Below are 14,268 nucleotides of genomic sequence, written 5' to 3'. Positions count from 1 at the left end.
TACATGATAAACTCTGCAAGCTTGCATTTGAAGTACGTGTGTGCATATAGTTCCCTAAACAAACAGAAACAGGGGTTTACTATGCCTATTTTTAAAATCATAGAAAAAACATAACAGTTTTAGTATGCAAACATTTTGTATCTGAGGAGAAGCCAGCAATTTTTAGTAAACACTGATGAAATTATGAGTTTTCCCGATGACATGGATTTAAGGAAGACACAGACTGCTCCTAACATGGCCAAGGACATCCTTCTCTATCACGAACTTTACTTTCAAGGAGTCATCCAATCAATTAGAATTTGAGGTTCGGGAAATTTAGAAAAAGGAAATCTCATCCTCCTAGGAAAACAGTTTGTTCTTTGGGTATATCTTAGGTACCGAACCTATCTGTAGACAACTGAATGTCAACCCACTAGTGAAAAAGCCTGGAAAAAGAATGAATGCTCGCTCTTTCTAGACCTGAGAAAAGACTCTAAGCTACTAAAGGTGTCAGCAAGCCAGAATGCCATTTACATTATGCCATGATGCCAAATTAGGTGAATATGTGGAAAAGGTAAAAAGCTTCTTCAGATCTTTCTCAAATTTCATGAAATTATGCTGGTTGTCAAGCTTATTTATTTCTGTAGCTGTTTTAATTTTTTTAAGGATCAGAAGGGTGGATTTGCATTCTCTTTCTCAAAAACCACAAAACTGCTTTTTGCTTAAACCAACTAAAGAACAATTCCCATTCCCTGTCAGGGATAAAAGTAATTTCAAACACAGGCCAAGCACAGAACACGTTATCTAAAGGGTGAGTATGTCTTCAAGTCATAAGTGTATGAATAAGGCATTCAGATGAAAAGTGTGGATCCCAGAAGTATCAAGTATGATGAGGTGTCTTATTTAACAAAACTTACTATGACAAAGGCTGACTCTTGTCTTTGAAGACATTGGTTTCAATGTACACTGCCGCAAGTGTCAAGTGTGTCCTATGCAGCTGACAATAAAAAAACAAAAGAGAAATACAGAAAAGCAGGATATTCTTATCACTATTAGTAACAGACTCAGCCTCAAATGTTGGCAAATTATTTGACATAAATTTAAGTATCATAAATATAATATTCTACAGAAAAGGGCCAATTCCATAAAATACGAAGAAGGGTCATTTCTGCTTCAAACTTGGGTCTTAATTCTGGAAACACTTCAGTATTTGCATATTTTAGTACCATGAGTGTTCCCATTCAGGTGCAGACCTATTGGCAACACTGATGAGGAAGCAAGTAACATTATACTTTCACTTAGTGACAAGAGGAGAACACAAATTTCTTTTCACTGTGCAATATGGAATGATACAAGGTGGTATCAGTGGGGGAGAAGCTGCATCTCCTCACATAAGGAATCACATTTAGGTAAACGTACATTTTATCAGTGAGGATCCCAACAATACAAAGATTAGTAATATTATCTGTGTATGCGACTGAAGATGAGAAACCTTCCTATTATAGGAAAGTAGAAAAATTCGGATTTTTTTGAAAATTATGGAATGATTTTATATAAAGATTTGGGAATTTAAGTGATTGTTCTTTGCTATTTCTTTTGCTTATAAAAGATGCAGCTTAATTTGTTTCAGACTTATGTTCTCAACTTAAGTATTTTTGTAAGTGTTCAGCAGTCAGATTTATGGTAAAAAAAAACACAAGGATTTCCCATTTTGGGTAATAACACTGATAGTTGTACAGGCTAAATTTAGAAAAATAATTTTAAATAGAACAAGTAAATTAGTGAACAATGAACTGGCTTGCATTTTAGCCTATTCCTAATAAAACTGAGCCATTTGTAAACGAAAATGTCAAAACCTTTGCACTTTTGAGTATTTTACTTAATATAGAAGTCCATTTCATTGTGCTCTTAGGACAATAATAAATAAACTTTGCACAACATAACCTTACTTTTTTACTGATAGCAAGTAAGCTCTCTCTTCTAAATTGGTGTCCTAATTTTTACTGAATTTCCCAGAGCTTAGATTTCCAAGAAATGTTGGACAGTAGTTTGCTATTGAATATTGTGCTGTTCATTAACTACTCTGAATTCAAAGCAAAACTGCCTAATAGTAATGTTTAATAGTCTTTGTATAAATAACTTTATATTATATAACTTTGATCTGTACCATACATGTTTCATAAATATTTGTCTTTGTGCAACTGCTATGTTATTTTATTCCTTTACAAGTTCTTTTTACGCATACAGATCTCAATTTTGGACACTGTCCAAACAGTTAAATAGGATCCTGCAAATCTGACAAAAATACCAGTATAAAACTCATCCATTTCCATTGTTTCAGGCTTGCGCAAAATTACAGTCTGGTTTATCACTATTGTGAGCTGACAAATAATTCTGCTATTTGTGGTTGAGAAAAAAGTTGCAGCTGGTCAGCTCATTGGGGTGAGCTGTCACAGAGCTGCTAATCCTGCTTCAAATTCAAACTCTTTGCATCTATTAGTGGATTAAAGGTTAAATGTGGGGAGAAAAGGGGCTGAATTCTCACCTTATCTTCAATTAAGTGTTTATGAGGATATTTATAAAGCTTTAAATAGAAAGGAACCCGGTCTGCCAGACTTCAGATGTATTGCCTTTTTTGGACTTTGCATGCCTGCTAACATTTAATCTGAGTCCATCTTACATTATTGATTTTGTATTTGCAATGATGACCTCAAATTATAATCAGTCAGATACTACATTAAGAATGACGTACTGGCGTATAGTACTGTTGATAAAGTAGATTACTCTGTGCTGCCCTTAGAGATCTCTATTAATCATTCTCTACTGAACTTTGAAAAGATGCAGGGATTACTTTCAGTTGTACATAGTGGGCTGCTCATGAACTGTATGTTATTTTTCTAAAATAATCACTCTGTATTGCTTACACGCATATGTTCCTAAGTTTTGCTTGCTGTATGATAGACCTGCTAACGATTTACTGATGAGTCTTTAAAAAAAGACCAAGCATTATTTTTTCCCATCCAAACTTCATTTGAGAATGATGCTGTGTTAGCATATCACCTATTCTGGCTGCATGGCCCCAACAGAAGCATAATAATAATAATAATAAAAACTGTGGTGCCTTAACACATGCCTGTTACTAATTTAATGCACCCTTAAGAGTCTGGTAAATTAGTTCACCTAAGGATTTGGCTGCCCACAGGATTTACCAGAGATTTCTTCTTTTTTTTTTTTTTTTTTTTTTTTTTTTTCCCTCCAAATGCCACTAGTAAACTGAACATGAAGACATCTCAGGGAATTCTTCTCTTTTCAAAAGCTGGAAGTGCCAAAGTTACTAAAGAACTCTTATGACCAATCCTTCAATCAAACTGAAATCTCAAGAGCTCTGTTTTGAGCTACTGACTTCCTGCCAGTTTAGTTTAATGCAGTCACTGATAAAATCCAGGTTTACAATCTTTCTTCCTGTAAGTGTTTTATTTTTCTGTATTGTAATGATATAAAATTGTACATTATAAAGCAAGAGCAGGAATCCAGCAGAGGTGCTTTATCGCTCCTGTTGTTCACTGCTTTCTTAGAGGGTTCAAAACCTTTTATATGTGCAGTTTTGAATACTACCAAATTCATTTTACCCAACATGCAGAATGTGACCACAGGTATATTACTGTTGCAGACACTGTCACAGAATCACAGAATGGGTAAGGTTGGAAGGGACTTCTGGAGATCATCTAGTCCAAGCTCCCTGCTCAAGCATGGTCACCTAGAGTACGTTGCACAGGATTGCATGTGCAAGGCAAGTTTTGAATATCTCCAGAAAAGGAGACTCCACAACCTCTCTGGGCAGCCTGTGCCAGTGCTCTGTCCCCCTCACAGTTGCATAACTGTTTGCCAGTGTCTGTCATCATATATTATATACTTTTCTAGGACTTCATTTGCCCACATTTCCCCTCAAAATGCTATCAAATTTTAATATGCTGATAAAATCTATTCCCCCAATTTGGCTGATAGTCTAAATAAGGTAAAAGAGGCAGCACATTTTCTATTTTCTTGGCCTTCAGCTGACAATCATCAACTTGAATGCACTGCTTTAGCTGTCATGTCCATTAGATTGAGTATCTGTTGTGTGGTCTAGTCAGCTTTGATTTAGCACAATAAAGAACATGGACTCAGAGCTAGGCTGTGAGGTGGATAAGTGATTTCAGTCTGTTCATATTTTTGTTCTTTTTTTTTGTTTGTTTTCTTAACTGCCTTTACTTTCTTTGCCTTATTCCGTTTGTTCCTCCCTTTACTCTGTCCCTTCTTTCTCTATATGTCTTACCCTTGACCCCTTGCCCACACACCCACCCATCTCATGGGCCATCCTAGCACCATTTCCCCCCAGACAGCACATTTCTGTCCGTCGGCTCTTCTGCAGGTTCCTGCTGCTCCTTCTTCTCCTTTCAGCCTCTCCCTCCATGCCTGCCCTGGCAGTTTCTGCTTTTAGGGCTGCATCCTTCTTGGCGAGCTACCTGCAGCTTTCCACCTGCAGCGTTCTCCTCCCCTGGAGAAGGTCTTTCAGGAGCCCACTGGCTGCCTGTCTGCATACATCAGTCAGGGATGCCTTTTGGCCTAGCAGCATAGCACTTCGTATGCTAAAAACTGAGAGACTTCTGTTAATTAAAAAAAAAAAAAAAAAAAAAAGCCCAAGATGTGCTTCGGGGGTTGGTAATTAATCACTAGATTTCAGTAACAGTTGTTAAGCAGACTTAATAGCGAAAGGTAATTTTGCCTAATTTAAATATTTTGTTCATTTTATGTATTTTTTTTCTGGTCACGTGAATCCTATGAAATGCTGCTATGGAGTAAACAAGCTGTCCTTAAAACCACAATATATTGTTAATGTGTATTTTATTCTGTAAAAAAGTAATCTGTAATGGGCAAGGACTGACAAGGGGCAGCTAAAGGAACACTACAGTAATGTTCAACCAGCATCAGAGAGCTGGAAGTGCTGGGAACCCCATAAAAAGACGCACAACAGCACCCGGGCTCACAGAGGGGGGAATTTTAAACCGAACTTTCTCACCTTCTCCAGGAGAAGGATGAAAGCAGATACCGTCCCCTCAGCGGCCTCAACCCGCCCGTTGAAGCGCCCCGCCCAACGGCCGCCATTTTGTGCGGGAACGTCGCCAGCGCGCGGCCTCCCGGCGGGGCGGGGCCGCGCTGGCGAGGGGCGGCCCGGCGGGGCGCGCCGGCACCGCCTGCCACTCCCAACGGTCGCGCTGCCGCCGTCGGAGCCGGAGCTGGAGCCGCCATGAACGCTGACCCCGTGGTGTTCGCCGCCGCCGCCAGGACCGCTGTCGGTAAGGGGCGGCCGCGGGCGCTGCCGCGAGCGCCGCGGCGGGGGCCCTCGCGCGGGCGGGGGCGGCCGGGCGCCGGCCGAGCCCCGGCCCGCCGCCTCGCCGAGGCCTGGCGCCGGCCGCGATCGTCCCCGCCAGCCGGTGTCGCCCCCGCCTCGGCTTTGCAGCCGTTTTGGGGGATGGATGCGCCCCGAAAACCACGGCCGCCGCTCTAAGCCGGCGCTCGCTTTCCGGCTTTGTTTGCAGGTTCCTTCAATGGTGCCTTGTCGACGATGCACGCCCACGAGCTGGGCGCCGTGGTCATCAGGGCGGTGCTGGAGAGGGCGAGCATCAGCCCCGCGGAGGTGTCGGAGGTGATCCTCGGACACGTCTTGGCGGCAGGTACCGTTGTCGGTGGGCTTGCGAGCGCTGAAAAGGCCGGCTTCCCGGGGGGGGCCGGGGGGGGAGGGGGACACGAAAATCAGTGCTCCCCTTTGTTTTGAATTGATCAAGTAGCCTGAGGGTGTTTGATAGGCTTTTCTCTGTGCAGTTAAGCGTCTCTTTAGTTATCCCATTGAAATATCTCAGGTTTCCTCTTTAAAGATGTTATTCATTAATACTGTCAAAAGCTAAAGGAAAAGAACTTAACCCATATCCCAGCCATTTTTAAAAAAAAATCTGTACCAGATTTACTGTGATTTTTTGGAGGAAGGAAATGGAGGGGGATAGGCTATTTTTTTTGAAATCCAGAAAGGCGTTAACAGAGTATGTGTGAAAGTTGCAGCTTCTTATTGTTACAGCATATCGTGTCATTTACTATCATCTTTTCTTAAATATAACATACTCAAGAAAAATGAACTCTGAGACAGAAGAGGCCTGCATTGGTGCTTGTTCACAAGACTGACTTGCAAGATCTGTGATGCTGCTTGCTTTGAGAGAAGTAACATGTAGTTTGGTTTCATGAAAATGCATTTAAATGTAAAAACAAAGTGTCAGCAGGGTCATAGGGAAGATTGTGCTTTAAAGAAAGGGGAAAAATGAAATAAATACTTCTATATCTTATTTAAAACTGATTCAGATTTCTGTGTATTTTCAGACTGCTGAATCATGAACTTCCTTTATCTGTGTCCTTGCATACAAAAGAGCTGGCACTGCTTTGGCCTAGGGAGATCAAGATGAAGAATGTTTTCTTTGAATATAGTGCTTCTATTCACTCCATTAAGATTACAAAAAAGAATGGAAACTTTTATGACTGTGTATTTGTGGAAAGCTGACTATTCATGACTCCAAGAAAATTTAAAGAATAAACCCTTCAGCTATTTGCAGTTTAAAGGGAGCACTGTCTTATACATGTACAGCTGGCTAGTGTGTTTCATCAGACTTCTGGAGTCAAAATACTGTTGCAAATATAAAGTACCTGTAGCAAGTGTCCAGAGTCCCTGGTCTTGCAAATATTGCATTAGTCTACAATATAAATGAGAGAGGTGATTCAGCTCCTGTTGATAACACACTGTTGGGAAATTCTTTTATTTAACTGAAATTCTTTCAGTTAAAGCTAGGAATAAGATCTAAATTTTGGTAGAATTGGAATACCTTTTGTGAAGAGTAGTGAGATCTACGTTTGGTCTTTAAGAACAGACAAAGGAAAACTACTGCCTTTTCTTGCAGGTGCTGGTCAGAACCCTGTTCGGCAGGCAAGTGTTGCTGCAGGAGTTCCTTACTCTGTGCCTGCTTGGAGCTGTCAGATGATATGTGGATCTGGTTTGAAGGCAGTATGTCTGGCTGCTCAGTCCATATTGATGGGAGATTCCAGCATTGTGGTTGCAGGAGGCATGGAAAGTATGAGCAAGGTAAAGAAAATGATCATGCTCTCATTTTCTCTCTTTCTGGGAACAAATGGTATTAAGTTGTGTTAAGATTGTATTTGTAGGCTAATACCCTCAGGTCAGACTAAAAGAGTAGCTTCAATTTCTGTACTTGAGAATGAACTTACATATGCAACAATTGGCTTTAGTAGCTTTTTTAAAAAACTTTTTAAAAAAGCAAACTAGCTACTGGAAAGGTACCATGCAAGTATACATCACATTTAAAATCTGATTTTAATTTTCCTCTAGCCCTATAGTGATGAATGACAAGCAGCAAGTTTTTAATGCTACAGAAGATCCAAACAAGGAATAACTGAAAACATTACTCTCATGCAGACTGAATGCTCACTAAGTACTTTGAGCTCGAAAAGAAAATGAAGCACTTTCGTTTCAAGGTTTTCAGTCTTGGGCCTTATCAAAGGAATGGCTCTGGGTGTATGAACTGATGCCTAACAAGGAATGATTTAGAGCAGGCTAGTACAATAAGAGACTGACAGACCATTTTGTCTCACAGGACTATTTAATTTGATCTGTGGAATGAAAACATGCTGTTTGATCTATTGGCTAGGAAGTGCACAGGCCAAACACAGCATGCCAGTTATCAGGCTTCAGAGGAAGACATATTAGACAGCTAGAGAATCTCACATTTGACTGGCCAAGGACTTTTTCTTTCTTTTTCTTTTTTTTTTTTAATGCCACATAGCTTATTCTAGCCTGCAATATTTGATAAAGGGAACTAGGCATAAAGCATAAAGGTAGGGGCAGGAGAGGCATGTGTGAGGAGGGTTGCAGGAAGGAAAAATGAGCTGGGATTTGAGGTTGCTATCTGCAGCCAGAAGATAAGTGTCTGCCTCTCTAGTGGGTTGCATGTCCAGCTGACTGTATTGTGTTCTTGTGGTTTAAAAATCTAACTCCTTTCAAAACACTTTCTTGCAGGCTCCTCATGTAATTCATATGCGAGCTGGAGTGAAAATGGGAGAGGCTTCCTTGCAGGACAGTATAATCCATGATGGCCTTACAGATGCATTTTATCAGTATCATATGGGTATAACAGGTAAGTGGCGGCAGTCCTGAAAATGAAATGGGAAGGAGAGAAGAATTCACTGTTAATAACTCTCAAATCTTAAGTTTCAAGTTGTGTTTAAGTTGTAGATGTGAAGAAAGAAAGCCCCAATATTGAAAAGGCATTTTCTCCTATGTGAGTAAAACTAGATCTTTTTTTTTCTATCTGAATTAATAAACTGTTGATTCTGGAAAAGTACACTTACAGAATTCCTGGCTTGTGCCTTTTGGCACCTTGTATCAGAATATTCCATCCTGGATAACGTAAATAGCCAAATGCTTTTTCAATCTTTGATTTAAAAAATAGAGTAACTTCAGAACTGTTTTCTCATCTGAAGTAGCTATAGAGGCACCTGAACATAGTTATCCAGCAAGCAGTAACCTAGAAAACCTTGTTTTCATCTGTGTTTAACTTGATATACCCTCTAGAATGAGATCATTCACAAAGATTTCTCAGAAGAGGAATCCTGCCTGGATGCAACCCTGTCTACCATGCTCTAGGTGACCCTGCTGAGCAGGGAGGTTGGACTAGATGACCTCCAGAGGTCCCTTCCAACCTGACTGATTCTATGATCCTGTGAATCATAAGCAAACAAAATGAAAGATTCAGAATGAAAGCTATTTAGCAAGGTCAGCTGCTAGCTGCAGCAAATATTGACTACTTTGTGCTAGAATTTAAACTTACAATTATAGCAGTTCCTCATGGTCTGAAATGATTATTAAAATTTGCATTTTGTTCTTATTTCAGCTGAAAATGTAGCCAGTCAGTGGCAAGTTAGCAGAGTGGAGCAAGACCAACTTGCTGTACAGTCACAAAACAGGGCAGAGGCAGCACAGAAAGCTGGACATTTTGCAAAAGAAATTGTTCCTGTTCTTGTACCTTCTAGAAAAGGTATGTGTTAATGGATAATGACAGCACAGCTAAATTTAAACAAAAAATTTGTTTGTTACTATCTGTCTGTTAAAATCCGCAGATGGTTCCCAAGTTACACAGCCTGTTCTGTAGGCTGGAGAGTTGCTCTCTCTTTCAACCATCAGTGGTTATTTTTGAAATGAGAGGCAGTGTAGATGCAGAAGGTGGTATAAATGTAGCTCTAGGCAAATACTACTACAATTACTATCTGTTTTATTGGAAGTGTAGTAACTACCTGGACAAACCACTGACTTCAGCATACACTCTGACCTTCAGATACAGTACCAAAATCAGTATGTTAGATTCCTGCTGCATCAAACTTAAAAGTTATGTTGATCTGGTAAGACATACCTGTCTAGTAAAATACACAGTGACATTAACTAGGGTTAATTAAGCAGGTCAGGTACATGTAGACTCTTTCAGATGTGCAGTAAGCAAATAAATACATTATATATGCTCTTCTTTATGTCTCCTTAGGATATAAGTAGGCCTTTTATGGCACTTGAGTCAAAGATGTGTTTCTAGAACAGGAAACTCCCCAACTTCTCATAAGGTGGTAATGCAAAAATAGAATATTTCAAAGACACCTCAAGAACTAAGTGTTCAATATTTACATTTAATGAACCTTGGAAAAAAATTCTGGCATTAGTCCTCTTATAAACTAATGTAGAGCTTTCCTGACATCAGTTTAGATAATGTTTAATCCCCTTGATTGTTCTTTGCAATGAGATCCCTACAGCTATCATTCAAAAAACAACCTTTTACTTGGAAGAGAAGGTACTAGCTTAGGAACAGCAAGAACAAGATCTGCTTTTATACAACTAAACAATATTTTAGTAGTTGCTGTTTGTTTCAGAAAACTCAGCTGTTTATCCTGCTAGAAGTAGCTGAAGGGAGCTTTAGTAACAATTTAGAAGCGATTTCAGCCAGAAAGGCTTATTGGTAAAAAGGAATATGGCATATATTTCTGGTCAGCCTTTTGATGTCAGCTCTCTGTGCCAAATAAGTATGTGTGTGATTGGACCCTGATCCAGAAGTAATACTCTATTTTGCAGGTCCTATAGAAGTTAAAACGGATGAACACCCTCGACATGGGAGCAACTTGGAAACAATGTCAAAGTTAAAGCCGTGTTTTCTGACAGATGGAACTGGCACAGTAACAGCAGCTAATGCTTCAGGTTGGTCAGTCTGGCTAAAAACAAAACAGAAAAGAATAGTAGCTGCATGTAGCTCAAAGGTCTTTGTGAGTGTGGTTACTGCTGAATATATTTCCAAGGAATGGCAGTGTGTTTGACATCATAGGCCAAACCTGAGTGTAACATCTCCCGTGGACATGGCTTGTATTTTCTTGTTGTCTGTGAAGCGGTGCAAGTGTCTGGAAAATAACAACAAAATTTAAGCCTGGAACAACTAGAAATGACATCTCCTTCTAAAACCAGCCCTGTAGTGGTGTGTGTAATACTAAAAGTCAAGATAAAGGAAAACTTAGCAATTCATGTTTGTAAATGTTATCACTGTGGACTAACTCCTACAATAGGAGCTTTGAAACTTCCGTTTTGGTCCTTAACGCTGCTTCTTCCAAAGTCAACTGAATAGAGCTGATAACCTCCTCGTTAAGATTATGTCTCAGTTCTTGCACCTACTGCTTTCCAGATGAAAATCACAAACATGTCATGTTTTCCAAAGTATATGTATATTATCCACTTTGAGTGTGTATATCATCAGTCAGATTCAGCTGATTTGAACAGATTCAGCTGACTTAAACCAGTAGAAGTTTTGTATTTTTTTTTTTTTTGTCTAAATTGTGAAATTACACAAATGGAAAAAAAAGTACTATAATAAAAGCCATAAACCCCAGAAAATATACAGCAGTTCTTTGTCATTCTACAGGCATAAATGATGGAGCTGCAGCTGTAGTTCTTATGAAGAAATCAGAAGCTGCTAGGAGAGGTCTTATGCCTTTAGCCCGGATTGTATCTTGGGCTCAGACAGGTTTAGATCCATCCATAATGGGAGTAGGACCCATTACAGCAATAAAGCAAGCTGTAAGTAATTATCTATCTAATTATTATTAAGAAAAAAAAATGCTTGTAATCCCTTTTTGTTGGCTGGCCATGACTTGATTTTTTTTTCTAGGTACTAAGGAAAACTATGTAGAAAAAATAAGTAAATGAAAACAAGACTTAAAAGAGTATGCAAGACTTAGGTTAATACTGCTACCAGAGCCTGTGTCTACTCACTGAAAATTTTTATAGGTATATGAATAGAATTCAGAAGAGAAACTAGCCAAGTTTGTAGAAAGCCTTCTGGATATACCCTAAGAGGCTAAAGATCAAATTTTATGAACATTTATGCTAATCTCATTAGGGATGATTTGAAAGCATCAGGGAGTCCACTAATCGTATAATTTTCAGGATGATGAAAAGGGTCAGTGAGTGCACCTACATTAGCACATCTGATGGTATCCTACGTTTTAGTTTGCACTGCAAAACTGTTGGAGTATGCAAACAGGATTCCTTTCAGATAAAACTAAGTGAGAAGACATGCTTGAGGACTGCATCTAACACACAAACCATTATTGTATCTGTTGATGCTCTCTCTTCAGTCCACAGGAGAACAACAACTCCAAGTTAAATTGCCTAACACAAATAGCATGAGCTGCTGCTATGGTGCCACACTGTTTGCTAACATAGATACAGCTCATGGCAACCCCAGCTGATTATTTGCTAACACTGCTACAAAACTGAACGTGAGAGAGCTCTTCTACAGCTGATAAATTTGTTCTTAATTAGGTGTATTGATTCTTAGTTTTATTTACACTGTGTAAAGACATAATTTTGTTCATCTTGGACGTCCTGGCAATGTAGAAGCCTAACCTAAACTCATCTAATTTCTGCGACTGTTAGAATTGTAATGCTGATGCTTTTTCTCATATACCCCCAACTGTTCTTTTAAATGAAGAATGCCATAAATGTTACAATTTCAGCATCTGTAGTTCTTGTATATAGTATACATATTTTTAGTTTAAATACAGCTTGGTTTATAATTTAACAACTATCATTTTATAGATATTCTGAAAAAGGACACACTATTCTTCAATGTGATCTTTTAAATGTAATTGCCAAACTCTTTACACCCTCTGTGTAAAATCAGTTTATCACTTCAGAATTTCATAGGAGTTTCTATGGAGAGAGTGACTAGGTGAGGCATGTAAGTATTGCAACAATATAGTAAGTTTTAAAGGTGAGATTTCTTCAGAAAAGCAATGGCTTTTTGCTTGTCTGTACAGTATCTAGTGCAATGGGACTCTCATCCTTGATTTATTCTTGGTGGAGATGCACTAGTTTGGCCAGCTGGTTGTGAAACACCGTTGCTGCAAAAGATTCTGCTGACAAAGCACTGTCATTAGAAACAAAAAGAGTGGAGGTTATAGACCTAAATATGTGAAACATGCCTAAGCCTGTATCTCAGTAGGCTATTGCACCACAAAATAGCTCATCATGTGAAAACCTTAAGCTTAACCATCTTTGAAAATAACTCCTTATGAAAAGTTTCAAGTGACAAATCTCATTCTGAAGGCAAGAGACTGGACCAATTACCTGTGATATCTACAATTAATGGTTGTTTCACTATTTTCTATGTAAAGTCTGTCTTAAGCACTGATAATCTCTAATGGAATGAGACTGAGTTAGACTGAGTTAGGCCTTGAAAAAAATAATTTTAATAGGTTAAGAGCTACTTTTAAACATATTACTCAAATTATTCTGTTAATGGCACTGCATATGGCTTGACTGCTGCAACTGTAACAGTACCAGTGGGTGTGATTAAGTCTTGATTTCTTTAAGAGCAGCCAGCATGTTGTACCTAGTTTTCCTAACACTCTGAAATTTTGTCTGCTGTCTTTAAGAATCTTGCCATAAACAGTGGCTATGAAAAAGATTTGTTTGCTTCACCTTTCTAAAAGTGATGAGTTTAGATCAGCTGTAACTTAAATCTCATGAAAAGCTGCCTCAGGTGCTGAGAAAAGCATCAAAGAAAATAAAGCCTCCACTTATTTTGTTCACAGATTGACAAAGCTGGCTGGACTCTGGAACAGGTTGACTTGTTTGAAATAAATGAAGCCTTTGCATCACTGTCTCTTGCAATAGCAAAAGAACTGAAAGTAAATCCAGAAAAGGTAATGGGTATACTGGCTGCTAACTGTCTCCTATCTATAATTTGAAGCAATTCTCTTCTGTGCACCTTAAATGGTATTCAAAGCCAGGAGGTGAGAGCAGTCCTGTTGCAATCACTTTGCCCTAAGCAAAAAGGATGGGAACTGCAATAGGCATCTTTAAACTAGTACTCTCCTGTAGTTCTGCTTTGCTAGCAGGCAGATTGTTTCCTAACAGAACAAGCTGCAACACTGTTAAGCAACTACCTAGAGCTGCATTGAAATTTACGTGAGAATGCTTTTATTAGCTTCAGTTTGAACTTACTGCCGGTAACTTACATGCTATTGTCGTCTTCCAGAGCTGGTAAGAAGTGTGGGTGTTACGCTCCCCTCCCTGCATTCCCATAAACTAGCACCTGTAACATCTTCAGATAAAGACATGACTAGAGTCTAGACTCTTTTTCAAAAAGAGATGTTCATTAGAAGAGGAAGGTAACAGTTGTTATTTTTCCTTGAAGTATTACTAGTGGTTTGAGGTTTATTCATTCAAAGCAAAGGACTACACCTAGTGAAGTCATTTAAGATGAATTGAGCAAGAGAGCTAAGTGATTTCCTGACTTGACCATATGCACTGACTTCTTTTTCAGATTAATATCCAAGGTGGGGCTATTGCTCTTGGCCACCCTCTTGGTGCCTCTGGTTGTCGTATCCTTGTTACTCTTCTGTATGCACTGGAAAGAACAGGTGGAAAACGTGGCGTTGCTGCTCTGTGTATAGGAGGAGGGATGGGAATAGCTATGTGCATTGAGCGATGAATGTGTTCTTTATGTGCTGATCAGCTCTTAAATAATTTCAGCTTACTAATAAACTCTAAAGATGCTTCATGTGCTTTTCCCCCAACATCAGATAAACTTGCCAGTCAAATTAGAGGTGTAACCTCTACAATTAGAGGTTACCACAGCTTCTCAAGCTGTTACCACAGCT

The 14,268-nt window shown here is 39.2% G+C and overlaps 1 protein-coding gene across 1 annotated transcript; it reads left to right on the top strand.

The window, feature by feature from the left end:
- Positions 1-5,182: 5,182 nt before the first annotated feature.
- Positions 5,183-14,166, top strand: ACAT2 (acetyl-CoA acetyltransferase 2). Its single transcript, XM_062572324.1, has 9 exons — positions 5,183-5,315; positions 5,559-5,693; positions 6,960-7,141; positions 8,093-8,210; positions 8,967-9,110; positions 10,187-10,309; positions 11,022-11,176; positions 13,198-13,308; positions 13,932-14,166. The coding sequence occupies exons 1-9, from the start codon at positions 5,267-5,269 to the stop codon at positions 14,097-14,099; spliced, it is 1,185 nt and encodes a 394-aa protein (XP_062428308.1). The 5' UTR covers positions 5,183-5,266; the 3' UTR covers positions 14,100-14,166.
- The last annotated feature ends 102 nt before the right edge of the window (positions 14,167-14,268 follow it).

This window comes from Rhea pennata, chromosome 3 (assembly GCF_028389875.1).
Source record: "Rhea pennata isolate bPtePen1 chromosome 3, bPtePen1.pri, whole genome shotgun sequence".
In the NCBI taxonomy this organism is placed as follows: domain Eukaryota; kingdom Metazoa; phylum Chordata; class Aves; order Rheiformes; family Rheidae; genus Rhea; species Rhea pennata.
Note: the sequence above shows the minus strand (reverse complement) of the source record. Positions and strands in the feature narration are given on the sequence as shown.

Bases quoted from the DNA above. Each gene is read 5' to 3' on its own strand.
- ACAT2 (XM_062572324.1), top strand. From the start codon at position 5,267: ATGAACGCTGACCCCGTGGTGTTCGCCGCCGCCGCCAGGACCGCTGTC. The intron at 10,310-11,021 runs GTTGGTCAGTCT...GTCATTCTACAG, and splicing joins AACAGCAGCTAATGCTTCAG to GCATAAATGATGGAGCTGCA. The intron at 13,309-13,931 runs GTAATGGGTATA...CTTCTTTTTCAG, and splicing joins TGAAAGTAAATCCAGAAAAG to ATTAATATCCAAGGTGGGGC.